Below are 22,934 nucleotides of genomic sequence, written 5' to 3'. Positions count from 1 at the left end.
AGTGGATGCTGGGGACTCCGTAAGGACCATGGGGATTATACCAAAGCTCCCAAACGGGCGGGAGAGTGCGGATGACTCTGCAGCACCGAATGAGCAAACACAAGGTCCTCCTCAGCCAGGGTATCAACTTGTAGAACTGTGCAAAAGTGTTTGAACCTGACCAAGTAGTCGCTCGGCACAGCTGTAATGCAGAGACCCCTCGGGCAACCGCCCAAGAAGAGCCCATCTTCCTAGTGGAATGGGCCTTAACTGATTTTGGCAGCGGCAATCCAGCCGCAGAATGAGCCTGCTGAATCGTGTTACTGATCCAGCGAGCAATAGTTTGCTTTGAAGCAGGAGCACCAAGCTTGTTGGAAGCAGACAGGATAAACAAAGACTCTGTTTTCCTGACCCTAGCCGTTCCGGCTACATAAACTTTCAAAGCCCTGACCACACCAAGCAACTCGGAATCCTCCAAGTCAGTAGTAGCCACAGGCACCCCAATAGGTTGGTTTATATGAAAGGATGAAACCACTTTCGGCAGAAATTGTGGACGGGTCCGCAATTCTGCTCTATCCGCATGGAAAAACCAGATAGGGGCTTTTGTGTGACAAAGCCGCCAACTCTGACACACGCCTAGCCGAAGCCAAGGCTAGTAGACTGACCACCTTCCACGTGAGATATTTCAACTCCACCGTTGTGAGTGGTTCAAATCAGTGGGATTTCAGGAAACTCAACACCACGTTAAAATCCCAAGGTGCCACTGGAGGCACAAAAGGGGGCTGAATACGCAGCACTCCCTTCACAAACGTCTGAACTTCAGGTACAGAAGTCAACTCCTTTTGAAAGAAAATGGATAGGACCGAAATTTGGACCTTCATGGAACCCAATTTTAGGCCCAAATTCACTCCCGACTGTAGGAAGTGAAGGAAACGGCCCAGCTGGAATTCCTCCGTAGGGGCATTCCTGGCCTCATACTAAGCAACATATTTTCGCCATATGCGGTGATAATGTTTAGCTTTCACCTCTTTCCTAGCCTTTATCAGCATAGGAATGACCTCATCCGGAATGCCTTTCTCTGCTAGGATCCGGCGTTCAACCGCCATGCCATCAAACGCAGCCGCGGTAAGTCTTGGAACAGACGGGGCCCCTGTTGCAACAAGTCCTGTCTTAGGGAAAAAGGCCACGGGTCCTCTGTGAGCATTTCTTGCAGATCTGGATACCAAGTCCTTCGTGGCCAATCCGGAACAATGAGTATTGTTCTCACTCCTCTTTTCCTTATGATTCTCAGCACCTTGGGTATGAGAGGAAGAGGAGGAAATACATAGACCGACTGGAACAACCACGATGTCACCAGGGCGTCTACAGCTATCGCCTGAGGGTCTCTTGAGCTGGCGCAATACCTCTGTAGTTTTTTGTTGAGGCGGTATGCCAACATGTCCCCTTGTGGCAGTTCCCACCGACTCGCAATCTGTGCGAAGACTTCCTGATGAAGTCCCCACTCTCCCGGGTGGAGGTCGTGTCTGCTGAGGAAGTCTGCTTCCCAGTTGTCCACTCCCGGGATGAACACTGCTGACAGTGCGCTTACGTGATTTTCCACCCAGCGAAGAATTCTGGTGGCTTCCGCCATCGCTACCCTGCTCCTTGTGCCGCCTTGTCGGTTTACATGAGCCACTGCGGTGATGGTGTCTGACTGAATCAGAACCGGTCGGTCGCGAAGCAGGGTCTCCGCTTGACGTAGGGCGTTGTATACGGCCCTTAGTTCCAGGATGTTGATGTGAAGGCAAGTCTCCTGACTTGACCACAGACCTTGGAAATTTCTTCCCTGTGTGACTGCTCCCCACCCTCGGAGGCTTGCATCCGTGGTCACCAGGACCCAGTCCTGAATGCCGAATCTGCGGCCCTCGAGAAGGTGAGCACTCTGCAGCCACCACAGGAGAGACACCCTGGCCCTGGGGGATAGTGTCATTAACCGATGCATCTGAAGATGTGATCCGGACCACTTGTCCAGTAAGTCCCATTGAAAGGTCCTCGCATGGAACCTGCCGAAGGGAATGGCCTCGTATGAGGTCACCATCCTTCCCAGGACTCGAGTGCAGTGATGCACTGACACCTGTTTTGGTTTTAATGAGCTCCTGAGCTCTTTCTATCGGGAGATAACCCCTTTTCTGGTCTGTGTCTAGAATCATGCCTAGGAAAGGCAGACGAGCCGTAGGAACCAACTGCGACCTTGGAATATTTAGAATCCAGCCGTGTTGCCGTAACACTTCCAGAGAAAGTGCTACGCTGATCAGCAACTGCTCTCTTGATCCCGCTTTTATGAGGAGATCGTCCAAGTATGGGATAATTGCGACCCCTTGCTTCCGCAGGAGTACCATCATTTCCGCCATTACCTTGGTAAATATTCTCGGTGCCGTGGAGAGACCAAACGGCAACGTCTGAAATTGGTAATGACAATCCTGTACCACAAATCTGAGGTACGCCTAATGAGGTGGATAAATGGGGACATGAAGGTATGCATCCTTTATGTCCAGAGACACCATAAAATCCCCCCCTTCCAGGCTTGCGACGACCGCTCTCAGCGATTCCATCTTGAACTTGAACCTTTTCAGGTATATGTTCAGGGATTTTAAATTCAATATGAGTCTGACCGAACCGTCCGGTTTCGGGACTACAACATGGTCGAATAATAACCCCCTCCTTGTTGAAGGAGGGGAACCTTGACCACCACCTGTTGAAGATACAATTTGTGAATTGCACTTAACACTATTTCCCTCTCGTGGGGGAAAGCCGGCAGGGCCGTCGGTGAGGGGGCATCTCCTCGAAGTCCAGCTTGTATCCCTGAGACACAATATCTATTGCCCAGGGATCCAACAGGGAGTGAACCCACTTGTGGCTGAAATTTTGAAGATGTGCCCCCACCGGGCCTAGCTCCGCCTGTGGAGCCCCAGCGACATGCAGTGGATTTTGTAGAGGCCGGGGAGGACTTCTGTTCCTGGGAACTAGCTGTGTTGTGCAGCTTCTTTCCTCTGCCCCTGCCTCTGGCAAGAAAGGACGCACCTCGGACTTTGTTTCTTTGTGATCGAAAGGCAGCATTTGATAATGTCGTGCTTTCCTAGGCTGTGCGGGAATATAAGGCAAAAGATCAGAATTACCAGCTATATATCTGTGGAGACCAGGTCCGAGATCCCTTCTCCACACAATCCTCAGCCTTGTAAGGTAAACCTTCCATATGCCTCTTAAGTCGGCATCACCTGTCCATTGCATGTTCCACAGGACACGTCAAGCAGAAATCGACATAGCGTTGACTCTAGAACCCAGTACACCAATGTCTCTTTGGGCAGGTTATATATATATATATATATATATATATATATATATATATATATCTAAGACAGCATCTTTAAATAAGAATTTACTTACCGATAATTCTATTTCTCATAGTCCGTAGTGGATGCTGGGGACTCCGTAAGGACCATGGGGAATAGCGGCTCCGCAGGAGACTGGGCACAAAAGTAAAAGCTTTAGGACTACCTGGTGTGCACTGGCTCCTCCACCTATGACCCTCCTCCAAGCCTCAGTTAGGATACTGTGCCCGGACGAGCGTACACAATAAGGAAGGATATTGAATCCCGGGTAAGACTCATACCAGCCACACCAATCACACCGTACAACCTGTGATCTGAACCCAGTTAACAGCATGATAACAGAGGAGCCTCTGAAAAGATGGCTCACAACAATAATAACCCGATTTTTGTAACAATAACTATGTACAAGTATTGCAGACAATCCGCACTTGGGATGGGCGCCCAGCATCCACTACGGACTATGAGAAATAGAATTATCGGTAAGTAAATTCTTATTTTCTCTAACGTCCTAAGTGGATGCTGGGGACTTCGTAAGGACCATGGGGATTATACCAAAGCTCCCAAACGGGCGGGAGAGTGCGGATGACTCTGCAGCACCGAATGAGAGAACTCCAGGTACTCCTCAGCCAGGGTATCAAATTTGTAGAATTTAGCAAACGTGTTTGCCCCTGACCAAGTAGCTGCTCGGCAAAGTTGTAAAGCCGAGACCCCTCGGGCAGCCGCCCAAGATGAGCCCACCTTCCTTGTGGAATGGGCATTTACAGATTTTGGCTGTGGCAGGCCTGCCACAGAATGTGCAAGCTGAATTGTACTACAAATCCAGCGAGCAATAGTCTGCTTAGAAGCAGGAGCACCCAGCTTGTTGGGTGCATACAGGATAAATAGCGAGTCAGATTTTCTGACTCCAGCCGTCCTGGAAACATATTTTCAGGGCCCTGACTACGTCCAGCAACTTGGAGTCCTCCAAGTCCCTAGTAGCCGCAGGCACCACAATAGGCTGGTTCAAGTGAAATGCTGAAACCACCTTAGGGAGAAATTGAGGACGAGTCCTCAATTCTGCCCTGTCCGTATGAAAAATTAGGTAAGGGCTTTTATAGGATAAAGCCGCCAATTCTGAGACACGCCTGGCTGAAGCCAGGGCTAACAGCATTACCACCTTCCATGTGAGATATTTTAAGTCCACAGTGGAAAGTGGTTCAAACCAATGTGATTTTAGGAATCCCCAAACTACATTTAGATCCCAAGGTGCCACTGGAGGCACAAAAGGAGGTTGTATATGCAGTACCCCCTTGACAAACGTCTGTACTTCAGGAACTGAAGCCAGTTCTTTTTGGAAGAAAATCGACAGGGCCGAAATCTGAACCTTAATGGACCCTAATTTTAGGCCCATAGACAGTCCTGTTTGTAGGAAATGCAGGAAACGACCCAGTTGAAATTCCTCTGTAGGGGCCTTCCTGGCCTCGCACCACGCAACATATTTACGCCAAATACGGTGATAATGTTGTACGGTTACATCCTTCCTGGCTTTGATCAGGGTAGGGATGACTTCATCCGGAATGCCTTTTTCCTTCAGGATCCGGCGTTCAACCGCCATGCCGTCAAACGCAGCCGCGGTAAGTCTTGGAAGAGACAGGGTCCCTGCTGGAGCAGGTCCTTTCTTAGAGGTAGAGGCCACGGGTCCTCTGTGAGCATCTCTTGAAGTTCCGGGTACCAAGTCCTTCTTGGCCAATCCGGAGCCACGAGTATAGTCCTTACTCCTCTCCTTCTTATGATCCTCAGTACCTTGGGTATGAGAGGCAGAGGAGGGAACACATACACTGACTGGTACACCCATGGTGTTACCAGAGCGTCCACAGCTATTGCCTGAGGGTCCCTTGACCTGGCGCAATATCTGTCTAGTTTTTTGTTGAGGCGGAACGCCATCATGTCCACCTTTGGTTTTTCCCAACGGTTCACAATCATGTGGAAGACTTCTGGGTGAAGTCCCCACTCCCCCGGGTGGAGGTCGTGTCTGCTGAGGAAGTCTGCTTCCCAGTTGTCCACACCCGGAATGAACACTGCTGACAGTGCTATCACATGATTTTCTGCCCAGCGAAGAATCCTTGCAACTTCTGTCATTGCCCTCCTGCTTCTTGTGCCGCCCTGTCTGTTTACGTGGGCGACTGCCGTGATGTTGTCCGACTGGATCAGCACCGGCTGACTTTGAAGCAGAGGTCTTGCTAGGCTCAGAGCATTGTAGATGGCTCTTAGCTCCAGGATATTTATGTGAAGTGATGTCTCCAGGCTTGACCACAAGCCCTGGAAATTTCTTCCCTGTGTGACTGCTCCCCAGCCTCTCAGGCTGGCATCCGTGGTCACCAGGACTCAGTCCTGAATGCCGAATCTGCGGCCCTCTAGAAGATGAGCACTCTGCAACCACCACAGGAGAGACACCCTTGTCCTTGGAGACAGGGTTATCCGCTGATGCATCTGAAGATGCGATCCGGACCATTTGTCCAGCAGATCCCACTGAAAAGTTCTTGCGTGGAATCTGCCGAATGGAATCGCTTCGTAAGAAGCCACCATTTTTCCCAGGACCCTTGTGCATTGATGCACTGACACTTGGCCTGGTTTTAGGAGGTTCCTGACTAGCTCGGATAACTCCCTGGCTTTCTCCTCCGGGAGAAACACCTTTTTCTGGACTGTGTCCAGAATCATCCCTAGGAACAGCAGACGTGTCGTCGGAATCAGCTGCGATTTTGGAATATTTAGAATCCACCCGTGCTGTCGTAGCACTACTTGAGATAGTGCTACTCCGACCTCTAACTGTTCCCTGGACCTTGCCCTTATCAGGAGATCGTCCAAGTAAGGGATAATTAAGACGCCTTTTCTTCGAAGAAGAATCATCATTTCGGCCATTACCTTGGTAAAGACCCGGGGTGCCGTGGACAATCCAAACGGCAGCGTCTGAAACTGATAGTGACAGTTCTGTACCACAAACCTGAGGTACCCTTGGTGAGAAGGGCAAATTGGGACATGGAGGTAAGCATCCTTGATGTCCAGAGACACCATATAGTCCCCTTCTTCCAGGTTCGCTATCACTGCTCTGAGTGACTCCATCTTGAATTTGAACCTTTGTATGTAAGTGTTCAAGGATTTCAGATTTAAAATAGGTCTCACCGAGCCGTCCAGCTTCGGTACCACAGACAGCGTGGAATAATACCCCTTTCCCTGTTGTAGATGGGGTACCTTGATTATCACCTGCTGGGAATACAGCTTGTGAATGGCTTCCAATACCGCCTCCCTGTCGGAGGGAGACGTTGGTAAAGCAGACTTCAGGAACCGGCGAGGGGGAGACTTCTCGAATTCCAATTTGTACCCCTGAGATACTACCTGCAGGATCCAGGGGTCCACTTGCGAGTGAGCCCACTGCGCGCTGAAATTCTTGAGACGACCCCCCACCGTACCTGAGTCCGCTTGTAAGGCCCCAGCGTCATGCTGAGGACTTGGCAGAAGCGGGGGAGGGCTTCTGTTCCTGGGAAGAGGCTGCCTGCTGCAGTCTTTTTCCCCTTCCTCTGCCCCGGGGCAGATATGAGTGGCCTTTTGCCCGCTTGCCCTTATGGGGACGAAAGGATTGAGCCTGAAAAGACTGTGTCTTTTTCTGCTGAGAGGTGACCTGGGGTAAAAAGGTGGATTTCCCAGCCGTTGCCGTGGCCACCAGGTCCGATAGACCGACCCCAAATAACTCCTCCCCTTTATACGGCAATACTTCCATATGCCGTTTGGAATCCGCATCACCTGACCACTGTCGCGTCCATAACCCTCTTCTGGCAGAAATGGACAGCGCACTTACTCTTGATGCCAGAGTGCAAATATCCCTCTGTGCATCTCGCATATATAGAAATGCATCCTTTAAATGCTCTATAGTCAATAATATACTGTCCCTGTCCAGGGTATCAATATTTTCAGTCAGGGAATCCGACCAAGCAACCCCAGCACTGCACATCCAGGCTGAGGCGATTGCTGGTCTCAGTATAACACCAGTATGTGTGTATATACTTTTAAGGATATTTTCCAGCTTTCTATCAGCTGGCTCCTTGAGGGCGGCCGTATCCGGAGACGGTAACGCCACTTGTTTTGATAAGCGTGTGAGCGCCTTATCTACCCTAGGGGGTGTTTCCCAACGCGCCCTAACCTCTGGCGGGAAAGGGTATAATGCCAATAATTTTTTAGAAATTAGCAGTTTTTTATCGGGGGAAACCCACGCTTCATCACACACCTCATTTAATTCATCTGATTCAGGAAAAACTACGGGTAGTTTTTTCACACCCCACATAATACCCTTTTTTGTGGTACTTGTAGTATCAGAAATGTTCAAAACCTCCTTCATTGCCGTGATCATGTAACGTGTGGCCCTACTGGAAAATACGTTTGTTTCCTCACCGTCGACACTGGAGTCAGTATCCGTGTCTGGGTCTGTGTCGACCATCTGAGGTAACGGGCGCTTTAGAGCCCCTGACGGTGTTTGAGACGCCTGGACAGGTATTAACTGTTTTTCCGGCTGTCTCATGTCGTCAACAGTCTTTTGTAAAGTGCTGACGCTATCACGTAATTCCTTCCATACGACCATCCAGTCATGTGTCGACTCCCTAGGGGGTGACATCACTATTACAGGCAATTGCTCCGCCTCCATACCATTTTCCTCCTCATACATGTCGACACAACGTACCGACACCAGCACACACACACAGGGAATGCTCTGATAGAGGACAGGACCCCACTAGCCCTTTGGGGAGACAGAGGGAGAGTTTGCCAGCACACACCAGAGCGCTATATATATACACAGGGATAACCTTATATAAGTGTTTTTCCCTTATATAGCTGCTGTATTATTAATCTGCCAAATTTAGTGCCCCCCCTCTCTTGTTTTACCCTGTTTCTGTAGTGCAGGACTGCAGGGGAGAGTCAGGGAGCTTCCCTCCAACGGAGCTGTGAGGGAAAATGGCGCTTGTGTGCTGAGGAGATAGGCTCCGCCCCTTTCTCGGCGGCCTTTCTCCCGCTTTTTTAAGGAAAAACTGGCAGGGGTTAAATGCATCCATATAGCCCAGGAGCTATATGTGATGTATTTTTAGCCATCTAAGGTGTTTTTATTGCGTCTCAGGGCGCCCCCCCCCAGCGCCCTGCACCCTCAGTGACCGGAGTGTGAAGTGTGCTGAGAGCAATGGCGCACAGCTGCGGTGCTGTGCGCTACCTTATTGAAGACAGGACGTCTTCTGCCGCCGATTTCCCGGACCTCTTCAGTCTTCTGGCTCTGTAAGGGGGCCGGCGGCGCGGCTCTGGGACCCATCCATGGCTGGGCCTGTGATCGTCCCTCTGGAGCTAATGTCCAGTAGCCTAAGAAGCCCAATCCACTCTGCACGCAGGTGAGTTCGCTACTTCTCCCCTTAGTCCCTCGGTGCAGTGAGCCTGTTGCCAGCAGGTCTCACTGAAAATAAAAAACCTAAAACTAAACTTTTCACTAAGCAGCTCAGGAGAGCCACCTAGTGTGCACCCTTCTCGTTCGGGCACAAAAATCTAACTGAGGCTTGGAGGAGGGTCATAGGGGGAGGAGCCAGTGCACACCAGGTAGTCCTAAAGCTTTTACTTTTGTGCCCAGTCTCCTGCGGAGCCGCTATTCCCCATGGTCCTTACGGAGTCCCCAGCATCCACTTAGGACGTTAGAGAAATATATATATATATATATATATATATATATACACACACACATATACACACACATATACACACACATATACACACACATACATACTAGGGTCTCAATCTCTGCTGATAAGGTATCTGTCCACGCTGCTACAGCGCTATAAACCCATGCCGACACAATCACCGGTCTGAGTAGTGTACCAGAATGTGCATGCTATCTGCAGGATCCCTGAGGATAACTGTTAAGTCAGCGCTATCTTTTGGGCAAACGTGACACCCTAGGGGAAGATTCCCATTGTATCCTGGCCCTAGTAGGGAAAGGATACTCCCTGAGAATTCTTTGTGGGAAACTGTAGTCTCTTGTCTGGAGATTCCCGCTCTTTTTCATCATGAGAGGAGGGAAATTTACCTCAGCTTTCTTCCCCTTAAACATGTGTACCCTTGTGTCAGGGACAGATGAGTCATCAGTGATATGCAAAACATTTTTTATTACAATAATCATATATTGAATACTTTCCTGACATTTTGGCTGTAACTTTGCATTATCGTAGTCGACACTGGAGTCAGACACTGATATCGACACGTAGTCTATTATTTTGGATAGTGAGCATTGAGAGACTCTGAAGGTCTCTGCGACATAGGGACAGACATGGGTAGATTCCCTGTCTGTTCTCTAATCTTTTGTGCAATAAATTTACCTTAGCACTTTATTACACATATCCAAACAGGTGTCGGCGTTGTCGACGGAGACACCACTCACACACACATTTGCTCCATCTCCTCCTTAGGGGAGCCTTTTACCTCAGACATGTCGACACACACGTACCGACACACCACACACTCAGGGAATGCTCATCTGAAGACAATTCCCCCACAAGGCCCTTTGGAGAGACAGAGAGAGAGTATGCCAGCACACACCCCAGCGCTATAAACCCAGGAATAACACAGTAACTTAATGTTATCCCAGTAGCTGCTGTTTATATTGACTTTTGCGCCTAATTATGTGCCCCTCCCCCCTCTCTTTTTACCCTCTTCTACCGTGTATCTGCAGGGGAGAGGCTGGGGAGCTACCTCTCAGCGGTGCTGTGGAGAAAAAACACGGCGCTGGTGAGTGCTGAGGAAGAAGCCCCGCCCCCTCGACGGCGGGCTTCTGTCCCGCTTAAATATACATTTTCTTGGCGGGGGCTCATACATATATACAGTGCCCAACTATATATATGTGTACTTTTGCCAAAAGAGGTCCATATGCTGCCCAGGGCGCCCCCCCGTGCGCCCTGCACCCTTACAGTGACCAGAGTATGTGAGGTGTGTGGGAGCAATGGCGCACAGCTGCAGTGCTGTGCGTTACCTCAGTGAAGAACGGAGTCTTCTGACGCCGATTTCGAAGTCTTCTTGCTTCTCATACTCACCCGGCTTCTGTCTTCCGGCTCTGCGAGGGGGACGGCGGCTCGGCTCTGGGATCGGACGACGAGGGTGAGATCCTGTGTACGATCCCTCTGGAGCTAAGGTGTCCAGTAGCCTAAGAAGCAGGACCTAGCTTCAGAGAGTAGGGCTGCTTCTCTCCCCTCTGTCCCACGATGCAGGGAGTCTGTTGCCAGCAGAGCTCCCTGAAAATAAAGAAACTAACAAAATACTTTCTCACAGCAAGCTCATGAGAGCTCACTGAAAAGCACCCAGCTCGTCCGGGCACAGTATCAAACTGAGGTCTGGAGGAGGGACATAGAGGGAGGAGCCAGAGCACACCAGAACCTAAATTCTTTCTTAAAGTGCCTATGTCTCCTGCGGAGCCCGTCTATCCCCATGGTCCTTAAGGACGTTAGAGAAATATTGCATGGTATTTATATAGCGCACACATATTACACAGCGCTTTACAGAGAATATTTGGCCATTCACATCAGCCCTTGCCCCAGTGGAGCTTACAATCTAGATTCCCTACCACATGTACACCAAACACATGCATGCTAGGGTTAATTTTGTTGCGAGCCAATTAACCTACCTGCATATTTTATGATTTATTGGACGAAACCAGAGTACCCAGAGGAAACCAACGCAAGTACGGGAGAATATATAAACTCCACACAAGGCCATGGTGGTAATAAAAACCCATGACCTCGGTGCTGTCAGGCAGTAATGCTAACCATTACACCATGCGTACTGCCCAATACCAACTGAGTGTTATTTAGAAGAGTTTGAAAAGCACTGCAGTGTAAGGAAGTATTTGTTTAAAAAAAGCACTAAGGTATGTTAAGACAAAAAAAAAAAAAAAAAAAAAATCATGTGCCTAACAATACATTGGATAACTTATCAAACTGGTTGTGCCAGTAATTATTTATTCAAAGTTGTGCGCTACTCCAAAAGCCGTTGCGATTTTTAGCAAACTGCACAATCTTCAAGCATTTAAAAGCAATTCAGACTTGTGCACATCTTGTTTCTCGTTTGTGGCTGAATGTTTATTACTGGGTGGCATTCAGAGGAGAAGGTACAGCCAGACCTACACTAAGGATGGGGCTGGGGCACACGCACATAACAGTGATGCCAGATGCTCTCACAAGTGTAGGGTTGATTAAAAAAAAAAAAAAAATCGCTGGAAGTGCCAGGAATTGCTACGACTTTACATGAGACTCAGACATAGGGGTATATGCAATAGCGGGCGAAATCGCGGCAATTATCGCCGTTTTTTCAATTCGACCAAATTCGCCAGGTGAATTCCGGAAGGTGGCTTCCGGAATTCACCATATGCAATGAAAAACGGATTCGCCAGGGTCGCGGGCGAAAATCGGCCGATTTGGCGGATTTTGCCGCGATTTTTAAAAACGGGAAAAAACGGGGAAAAACCCGAAAAAAAAATGGCGTGGGGTCCCCCCTCCAAAGCATAACCAGCCTCGGGCTCATCGAGCTGGTCCTGGTTCTAAAAATGCAGGGGAAAAATCGGCCAGGGATCCCCCGTATTTTTAAAACCAGCACCGGGCTCTGCGCCTGATGCTGGTGCCAAAAATACGGGGGACAAAACGAGTAGGGGTCCCCCGTATTTTAAACACCAGCATCGGGCTCCACTAGCTGGACAGATAATGCCACAGCCGGGGGTCACTTTTATGCCGTGCCCTGCGGCCGTGGCATCAAATATCCAACTAGTCACCCCTGGCCGGGGTACCCTGGGGGAGTGGGGACCCCTTCAATCAAGGGGTCCCCCCCCCCCAGCCACCCAAGGGCCAGGGGTGAAGCCCGAGGCTGTCCCCCCCCATCCAATGGGCTGCGGATGGGGGGGCTGATAGCCTTTGTGTTAAAAAAAAAGATATTGTTTTTTCCATTAGTACTACAAGTCCCAGCAAGCCTCCCCCGCAAGCTGGTACTTGGAGAACCACAAGTACCAGCATGCGGGAGAAAAACGGGCCCGCTGGTACCTGTAGTACTACTGGGGAAAAAATACCCAAATAAAAACAGGACACACACACCTTGATAGTAAAACTTTATTTCATACGCCGACACACACATACTTACCTGTGTTGACACGCCGACTGCAACGATCTCCGACGATCCGAGGGTACCTGTCAAAAAATTATACTCACCTTCCAGCGTCCGTCCAGAGGTCCAGGTCCAGAGGTAAATCCACGTACTTTGTAAAATAAAAAAACGATCACCGAGCCATACCGGACTAGAAAGGGGTCCAATGTTTTCACATTACACTCCTTTCTCCCGAATGCCGGGACATCACGTGACTCCTGTCACTGATGTCCCTTCAGCCAATCAGGAAGCGCTACTGCCGTGGCGCTCACCTGATTGGCTGGACGCCGTCTGTACTCTGACAGCGCCTCGCAAAGCCGCTCCATTACTTTCAATGGTGGGAACTTAGCGGCTAGCGGTGGGGTCACCCGCCGGTCAGCCGCTGACCGGCGGGTGACCTCACCGCTAGCCGCTAAGTTCCCACCATTGAATATAATGGAGGGAGCTGTGCGATGCGCTGTCACAGCGAGCAGCCAATCAGGTGAGCGCAACGAAGTTGCGCTTCCTGATTGGCTTAGAGACCTGTCAGTGACAACTGTCACTGACAGATCTTAATCGTGGAAAGGTGTCCCATGTGTCAGCATGGGACACCTTTCAGTCCGTTTTTGGTGCGGGTAAATGCGTTTTCTTTTTTTGCCAAGTCCGTGGATTTATCTCTGGAGCCTGGTTAAGGTGAGTATATTGAACTTTGCTTTTCAGGTACCCCGGGATTCTACATGGAGAAGAGGACCGATGTCGGCGTGTGAACATAGGTAAGTATGTGTGTGTCGGCAGTGTCTAATAAAGTTTTACTGTCGACGGTGTCTGTGTCCTGTTTTTATTTGGGTATTTTTTTTCCATTAGAACTACAGGTACCAGCGGGCCCGTTTTTCTCCCGCATGCTGGTACTTGTGGTTCTCCAAGTACCAGCTTGCGGGGGAGGCTTGCTGGGACTTGTAGTACTAATGGAAAAAACAATATCTTTTTTTTGAACACAAAGGCTATCAGCCCCCCCATCCGCAGCCCATTGGATGGGGGGGGACAGCCTCGGGCTTCACCCCTGGCCCTTGGGTGGCTGGGGGGGGGGGGACCCCTTGATTGAAGGGGTCCCCACTCCCCCAGGGTACCCCGGCCAGAGGTGACTAGTTGGATATTTGATGCCACGGCCGCAGGGCACGGCATAAAAGTGACCCCCGGCTGTGGCATTATCTGTCCAGCTAGTGGAGCCCGATGCTGGTGTTTAAAATACGGGGGACCCCTACTCGTTTTGTCCCCCGTATTTTTGGCACCAGCATCAGGCGCAGAGCCCGGTGCTGGTTTTAAAAATACGGGGGATCCCCTGTCAATTTTTTCCCCGCATTTTTAGAACCAGGACCAGCTCAATGAGCCCGAGGCTGGTTATGCTTTGGAGGGGGGACCCCACGCCATTTTTTTTTCTGATTTTACCGTTCCAGCAATAAAAAAATAAAAAAAATAATAATAATATTTTAAAAAATATATAAATAATATTTGTGCCTCCCCCCAAAAAAAAAAAAAAACCTAATCCCTTCTAATATAAATAGATCTGCTATTCCCAAAAAAAAAACACAAAAAAATCCATGTTTAAAATTTTTTTATTTGTTTTCACCCTCCAAAGTGTGGCGGATTGAAAATCGCGAATGTGCTGTCTAAAAGCACTGCAGGCGAATTTCCAAACTTGAATTGAATATGCTGGAGGCGAATTGCAGCATCTGTACCATTGCAGAAAAGGCGAATGCGGAAAAAGGCGAATTGAGAAAAGGCGAATTTTGACGGCCCGTTTTTTTGCGAAAAAGTACTGCACTGCATAGGCGAATTGATTTTTGGAGGCGAAAACGTCCCGGAATTCGCCTTTTTCTGCAATTCGCCCGCTATTGCATATACCCCATAGGCACTTTATGCTCAAATGACAATATTTACAATATGGCCTATTAAAGAAAATCAGCCAACAGCAACAGCATGTGCTGCTACCTATAGATGGTTCAAAGACAAAATAATATGTAAAAAAAACAAAAACTACCAATTTAATTGCAGCTAGTTCAGTGGTTAAGAATCCTATGGTGGGAATTCGTTTGCTGCGACTTGTTCACCGGCCAATCTGTGACACACACACTGCACTTTACTGCAGCGGGAGCTCGCACACGAGTTCGCTTCCCCATAGGGCAGTTAGCACTTATGAGCAAATCGAGGTGCGAATTGGGCAAGTAAGGGGTGCTGTTGCAGTGTTTAAACGCTCCAACAACAGCAATTCACAACCTTCGCCGGCAATTGAATCCCCCCATAACTCTACGGAGAGCCTAGTTTAGATTGCAGCCTCAGCATTATTATACTGTTACTGGAACAATGTACTAAAAGCACTCAGACAGAAAATCTGTGAACCCTTGATGGAAAAAAAAACTAGTTGAAATCCATTCTATTTTTTTAGACAACAATTGTTGTTTCTGACCATTTGCCCTAAAGCTATTCACAACCAATTTTAACACAAAACACAATTACTAACTTACCAAGGCTCCGTGGATCGTAGAAACCAGTTGTGATAACACCACCATTTTTTTCAATGGCTGCAATTGCCAGCTCGGATGCCCATTGGACTTCAATGTTAACTTTAGCACAAAATAGGTCTGCGCCCTGAAACAGTGCAATGATATAGAAAAATAAATAAATAAAAATTCAGAAATGAGTAATCAGCAACCTACCTAAATATGTCATTTTTGTAATTACATCTGTAAAAGGTTTCTGAAGTAGAATGAAATCGTTACTAGAACTTAAATTGTAGAAAATGGTTTTGTGAAAATGTGACTTTCTTTTAAATGTCCCAAAATCGTTTTTTGTTTTTTACTACATTAAATAAATGAAATAATAGTTATTTAAAACTTGATTTTGCATTTTTGTTAAAATATACCAAATCATTTTTAAAAATGTATTATTTACCTAACTTGCTGATGATGCGAATAATAATAGTAAAAAATAAGAACCAATTGGCAATTCTGTAAAAAACATTAGCCAGTTGAGTAGTTGATAAAAGTTATACGCAAGTCTCTTTATGATACCAGGTGATTCATCTGGCGTTAATTTTTTTTATGGGATAAATATTTATGATGTTTATGAATAAAATTATTTCTACTGAGCCACTGGGTAAAGTTTGGAGTGTGTGCCTGTTATTTCTTTTTATGTTCATAATAATAATAATAATAATAATAATAATAATACATAAACACAACAAAAACATTTCACAATAAAGTAGCCTATTACTTCATTACTAAAGCATTGCACTGTCTCCACCTAGTGGTGTTTGTGTGTCGGTCCCTCAAATTTCCCCATTCATATGTATTCCAAAGGGCAGTTTAGATAGTCATAGCATTGTGTTTACAAAAAAAACCACCACAATAATAAACACAAGAATTATATCTATTCACCACTTGTACACCACCCCCTGGTGAACCCACACCCCTCTAGTAAAAAAGGGACAATGCTAAACTATGTATTAATTACAGTAAGCAATGCTAAGGTTTTCTGCTTAGTAATGACATCACCCTAGTATTCATTAGGACACTTTTCTATTACAACCAGAGTACTCAGTAAATGGGTCTAAATACTTTACTTGTGCCAAAAATTGTGAGAAGTGTAATAATTCTAACTTTTCATTCATGTAAAAAACAAAAAAACAAAACACCACACCTCAGAAAGGAATACACAGTACCTCTTCCAAAAGCTGGACACCATAATCTCTCTTTAAGAGCTGTATGGTCACTCCCCTGGCATTTACTAGCTGTGTTAAGTCGATCGGCTGGGATGGATCTACCCTTCCAAGATCAATCAAGTACTGCAACTTCTTCAGACTCAGAGGGTGATACTGGCGCCGATTGCTGGAGAACAAGACAGAATAAAGCACTTAGTACAAAACTCATAAAAAAAGTTTTCTATTAATTCTAAAATTAATTTCAACAAGGAACTAGAACTATAATGCCCCCCCCCCCCTTCCTACAACTGAATGCTGCCAAAGGGGCTGTACCTTGTTCAGGAATACATTACTTAAAAAATACTCACCTTGACACATTACCATGTCAGTAGGCCAAGTGAAGCAAAATACAACTCTAGGGGGGACATTTACTTAAGGTAGATTTTAACCAATTTGTGGGTATTTTTGGTGAGAAAAAAAAATAGAGTTATGGCAGACTTACTATCGTTAACTCTCTTTTTGTGAGGTACACTGGTTCCACAGGAAAACATTGCGGTGTAGAGGGGATCTTCATCCAGACGCACCAACAGGCTGTCCCAGGATGCGTTGGAGCCTCCCCTATAAAACCTGCCACCAGGCACTAGGAGCTCAGTTTTGTTAACCAGTCCAATGCAGGAGCAGGCAAGAGAGAAGGTAGATGTTAGTCACATAGAACCACATTCTCACGACAGGAGAAGATACCAGTGGCTAATGCCATACAAACCCAAAGAAGCTAGGTGCGTCAGGGTGGGCGCCCTGTGGAACCAATGTACCTCGCAGAAAGAGTTAACAATGGTAAGTCTACCATAACTCTATTTTCTGCAGCAGGATACATTGGTTTCCACAGGAAAACATCGTGGATATCCTAAGGCAGTTCCTCAAGGGAGGGGACGCGCCTTAGTGGGTATGAGAACCCGGCATCCAAAGGAAGCATCCTTGGAGGCAGAAGTATCAAAGGCATAGAACCTAATGAACGTGTTCACTGAGGACCACGTAGCCGCCTTGCACAATTGTACTGCGGATGCGCCACGGAAGCCGCCCAAGAAGGTCCAACAGACAGAGGAGAATGGGCTTTTATAGCAGCAGGAGCTAGGAGTCCAGCCTGCGCATAAGCTTGTGCAATCACCATTCTAATTCATCTGGCCAAGGTTTGCTTATTTGCAGGCCAGTTTGTGGAAACCAAACAGGACAAAAAGGGAATCTGACATCCTGATAGACCTCTCCACATAAATACGGAGAGCCCTTACCACATCCAAAGAACGCTCTTTGGAAGACAAATCTGAAGAGATAAAGGCCGGAAATCTCTTGGTTAAGGTGAAAATATGACACCACCTTAGGCAAATAAGCCAGTCGAGTTTGTAGAACTGCCAGGTCAGTGTGAAAAATCAAATAAGATGGATGACAGGACAAAGCGCCCAAGTCCGACACCCGTCTTGCTGAGGCAATAACCAGCAAGAACAGGACCTTGACTGAGAGCCATTTAAGGTCCGCTGATGATGTTCAAATGGAGACTCTTGCAGGGCTTTCAGTACAACCATTAAATCCCATGGAGCCGCAGGAGGGACATAGGGAGGCTGAATCCTGAGCCATGAGTGAAAGTATGAACGTCAGGTATAGATGCAATTTTTCTCTGAAAACCATACCGACAAGGTAGATATGTGAACCTTGAGGGAAGCCAGACGGAGACCTAAGTCAAGGCCTTGATGCAGAAAAGCCAGAATTCTGGAAGTTCTGAATGTAAAGACATCATAATTCTTATCAGCACACGATGTGAAGTAAGAATTCCAAACCCTATAATAAATCCGGGCAGAGGCTGGTTTGCGGGCTTTCAACATAGTCTGGATAACTGCCTCAGAGAAGCCTTTGGCCCTCAGGAGTGATGCTTCAAGAGCTACGCCATCAAAGCCAGTCTGGCCAGGTCTGGGTAAAGACAAGGGCCCTGCGCAAGGATGTCCAGGTGCTGAGGAAGTAGAAGGGGGTTCTCTGTAAACAGACCATGCAGGTCTGAGAACCAATGCCTTCGAGGCCACGCTGGGGCGACTAGAAGTAGTATTCCTCCTTCTTGTTTGAACTTGCGTAGTACCCTGGGCAGGAGTGACACTAGAAGGAACACGTAGGGCAGCCAAAAGTTCCACGGAACCGCCAGTGCGTCCACGAACGCTGCTTGAGGATCCCTGGTCCTTGATCTGAAGACCGGAACCTTGTGATTGTGTCGAGACGCCATTAGGTCTACGTCCAGTAGGCCCCATCTGTCCACTAGGAGTTGAAAGACTTCCGGATGAAGACTCCACTCTCCCTCAGTCGCCAGGACGTGCACGCCGAAGTCCGCTTCCCAGTTTAGGACATCTGGAATGAACATTGACGATATGGCTGGCAGATGGCGTTCCGCCCAACAAAGGATTTTTGACACTTCCATCATTGCCAAGTTCCTTCAAGTGCTGCCTTAAGGGTTTATGTATGCCACCGTGGTGGCGTTGTCGGACCGTAGTTGAGCAGGCCTGTTCTGTACCATAGGCAGGGCGAGTGATAACGCTTTGAACACTGCCCTCAGCTCCAGAATGTTTATTGGGAGGAGTGATTCCTCCTTGGTCCAGCGACCCTGAAACAAGTGTTGCTCCAACACTGCACCCCATCCCCTCACACTGGCATCTGTTGTCAGCATGACCCAGTCGGGGATCCAGAAGGGACGGGCCTTGCTTAATTGCTGGTCCTGTAACCACCAGGTCAGCGACAAACAAACCTCCGGAGTTAAAGTGATCATCTGAGAACTGATCCGATGAGGTTGGCCGTCCCATTTGGAAAGGATTAACCTCTGTAGTGGGCGGGAATGAAACTGAGCGTACTCTACCATGTCTAATGCCGACACCATCAGGCCAAGTACTTGCATCGTGTGTGTCCAGAAGTGCCCCCAGGTGCACCATGTTAAGAGCTGGGACCAGCGACGACTTCTTCCAATTGATAAGACACCCGTGGGCTTGCAGGAAGTTTACCGTCAGTTGCAGATGACTGAGGAGGACAGAAACTGCTGGTGTGACATGGCAATAGGTATTTGCAGGTATGCATCCTGTATATCCAGAGATACCCTTTAGTCTCTGGGTTCCATAGCCAGTACAATTGAGCGCAGTGTTTCCATATATAACCTGGACACTCACAAACTTGTTCAGGGATTTGAGGTTGAGCATAGGCTGGAATGACCCATTTGGTTTCGGGACTAGAAACAGGGTCAAGTAATAACCTCTGCCTAACTGGGACTGAGGTACCAGCACAACCATTCCTGTACTCAGGAGAGAACTGACACGTTTGCAAAGCTTGTGCCTTTAACGGATCCGAATGTAGAACCGTGGTGCAAAACTGGCTAGGGGGACGTCTCATGAAGGAGACAGCATAACCGTGAGACACAACGTCCAGCACCCACGAGTCTGAAGTGTTCTTTAATCAGACCTGGGCGAACTGAAGAAGTTGGCCTCCCACCCTGGGATCCCCCAGGGGGGCCTGCCCAGTCATGCAGCATGCTGGTCTTGTCTAGAAGCAGGCTGACGGGCTGCCCAGGATTGTTTGGTCTTGGGCTTTGTGGTTTTGGAAGGTTTTGGTATGCCTGACCTTTTGCTTTTCCTTGAGGCCAAAAGGTGGTACCTTTTGTCTTCTGTGCAGAAGGATTAGTATTTGGAAAGAAAGCAGTCTTAGCAGCTGCTAACACAGACACAATTTTATTCAAGTCTTCACCAAACAAAATATCCCCAGTGAAAGGGAGTACCTCCAAGGTCTTTTTGGAGTCTAGGTCCACCTTTTAGGACCTCAACACCAGAATACGGCGAGCCAGGACAGACGTAGTCGACGCCTTGGCCGCCAGCACACCCACCTCAGAGGACGCCTCCTGAATGTAATAGGCGGCAGTGGTAATGTGAGACAGGTATTGTCTGGCACTGTGAGATATATCCTCGGGCAGCTCTTCCTCTAATGCCTAAACCCACACTTCAATACCTTTTGCAGCCCAAGAAGCAGCAATAGTGGGTCTATGCACAACTCCTGTAAGGGAGCAAATAGATTTCAGGAATCCCTCCACTCGCTTATCTGTCAGTTCCTTCAGTGAGGTAACTGTGGTGACAGGCAGAGTTGATGACACCACAAGTTGGGTGATGTGAGAATACATTGGCGGTGAATTTACCCACTTGCTACATAACTCTGCAGGGAGAGGACAGCGAGCCCGGGCCCGTTTATGCAGAGGGAATTTCTTCCCTGGAGTAGTCCAGGGTTCCCTTCTGATGTCCAATAAATGGTCAGAATGGGGTAAGAGTTTTAACACTTTCTGACATTTAAACATATTCGTTTTCTTTGCCAAAGCAGTGGAATCCTCATCAGAGATTTGCAGAATTTGTTTAATAGCAACACTAAGGCGGGGACATCAATCTGCAAGGGAGAATCCTCATCAGTAACACGAAATTCAGTGTCTGACAGGACCATATGCTCCACCTCCTCTTCAGATGAAACATCAGAGAGGTATGTGGACTGTGAGGACAAAGTAGCCCGCTTGGATGACCCAGAGACACGAGAGTGACTTGGAGTGGATTTCTGTCTAACCAAAGACCAATTTAATTGTTGCAGCTAGCTAGATAAGTTTTTTCCGCCCAAAGTGGATTAACCATAGGGACATCCCATAGGGGGCATAAGGCGTTCTACCAGAGTACCCAGTAGGCTTGTGAACGCAGCACAGGGTGGCTCCTAAGTAGTCCCAGGAGCTGCGGACTGGCATGATGCAGGAGCTTCCACTGATTTACTGCCATTTCTGTTAGACATTATGGTATAAATTATCCTGCCCTCAATGGTAGCTTTAATGGCTGCCATTAAAGCTGCCATTGAGGGCAAGGATAATGATCAGCCAGTCGCCCGTCATTTCAAGCTATGTGGACATCCTCTTTCGAGTTTGAAATATCAGATTGTGGACCATGTTCCTATCTCCAACCACGGTGGTGACAGACAGAAACTTCTGTCATAACGAGAAATGTGATGGATCTCCTTGTTGAACTCTGTAGCACCTCAGGGACTGAACGAAAAACTGACATGGAGTTTTTTTCTTTAAATGTCATTATACAGGCCAGCTTACTGTTCCTATGGGGAGTTATCAGTATATACATAGTGTGCAATTTGCAGCAACTTTAAGTTTGAGCTTTTTATTATCATGTTTGATAACGGTACGCTTTAAAGTTTTTAATTTACACATAGTTGATATTTATTTAAAGATGTCTAGATTGTTTCCCAGTCACACGATTGCTCAGCTATTATGTATCTCTTCACTTACACCGCTGGAAACTTTATTTTGTTTCCTCATATTGTTTATTTGTATCACTTTGTTACACTTTGTATTTAACTATGCCTCTGCTCTACAGCGCAGTAACGGGATGCGCCGGGTGTTGGCGTTTCCCGGTAGCCTAGCAACGGTGACGTCATCTTCAGCCGCCCGATGCCGGAGCCGCCGGCGACGCTCCCGCCCGCCGCACCTGTCTGACTGCACTGACAAGAGAGAGGCGTATTTAAGGTAAGAACAATGCACACACTGTTTGTTTTCACCATGTGTCCTTGACAAAAACACCCGCCGCGGTGTTGAAACGTTGGTGTCATGATCCGTGCCATATATCCTTTCTGCCTCTAGGTGTCACTCTCTGCCTCCTGGTCTGTCTAGCAGTTCCCACTCTGTGACCTGGCAGCGTTGATTACCTAGTTATGTGCAGCTGTGGTTTGCACCTGGGAAGCTGCTATTTATCCTCTGTTCACAAGCACTCCTGTGCCAGTTCATCAAGTCCATCTTTGAGGCTGCAATATCTCAGCTCATTGTTAATGGACTACTGAGCAGCTGACCGGAATTCTCCCAGTACTCAGGTAACCTGTATTCCCTCAGCTTGTTGTTAAAGAACTGAGTAGCTGACCTGCATTCTCCCAGTACTCAGGTAACCTGTATTCCCTCAGCTTGTTGTTAAGGAACTGAGTAGTTGGCCTGCAATCTCCCAGTACTCAGGTAACCTGTATTCCCTCAGCTTGTTGTTAAGGAACTGAGTAGTTGGCCTGCATTCTCCCAGCACTCAGGTAACCTGTATTCTCTCAGCCTATGGTTAAAGAACTGAGTAGCTGGCCTGCATTCTCCCAGTACTCAGGTAACCTGTATTCTCTCAGCTTGTTGTTAAGGAACTGAGTAGTTGGCCTGCCTTCTCCCAGTACTCGGGTAACCTATATTCTCTCAGTCTATGGTTAAGGAACCGAGTAGCTGGCCTGCATTCTCCCAGTACTCCGGTAACCTGTATTCTCTCAGCCCATGGTTAAGGAACTGAGTAGCTGGCCTGCATTTTCCCAGTACTCAGGTAACCTGTATTCCCTCAGCTTGTTGTTAAGGAACTGAGTAGCTGGCCTGCATTCTCCCAGTACTCAGGTAACCTGTATTCCCTCAGCTTGTTGTTAAGGAACTGAGTAGCTGGCCTGCATTCTCCCAGTACTCAGGTAACCTGTATTCTCTCAGCTTGTTGTTAAGGAACCGAGTAGCTGGCCTGCATTCTCCCAGTACTCAGGTAACCTGTATTCTCTCAGCCCATTGTTAAGGAACTGAGTAGCTGGCCTGCATTCTCACAGTACTCAGGTAACCTGTATTTCCTCAGCTTGTTGCTATCCTGTGATCCAGCTACCACAGTGCAATCCTGGCATCCCGT

At 47.8% G+C, this 22,934-nt stretch overlaps 1 protein-coding gene across 1 annotated transcript in view; it reads right to left on the bottom strand.

Annotated features, from left to right (window-relative positions):
* Positions 1-22,934, bottom strand: part of MRPL15 (mitochondrial ribosomal protein L15) — a 59,917-nt gene that overhangs the window by 1,440 nt on the left and 35,543 nt on the right. The window contains exons 3-4 of the mRNA XM_063924991.1: positions 16,225-16,390; positions 15,029-15,152 (exon numbers count right to left, since the gene is read on the bottom strand). Coding sequence (XP_063781061.1) covers positions 15,029-15,152; positions 16,225-16,390 — 290 coding nt within the window. The remainder of the gene's footprint in view (positions 1-15,028; positions 15,153-16,224; positions 16,391-22,934) is intronic.

The sequence above is a fragment of the Pseudophryne corroboree genome, chromosome 5 (assembly GCF_028390025.1).
Source record: "Pseudophryne corroboree isolate aPseCor3 chromosome 5, aPseCor3.hap2, whole genome shotgun sequence".
Classification (NCBI taxonomy): domain Eukaryota; kingdom Metazoa; phylum Chordata; class Amphibia; order Anura; family Myobatrachidae; genus Pseudophryne; species Pseudophryne corroboree.
This window is presented reverse-complemented; position numbering and strand designations above follow the sequence as displayed.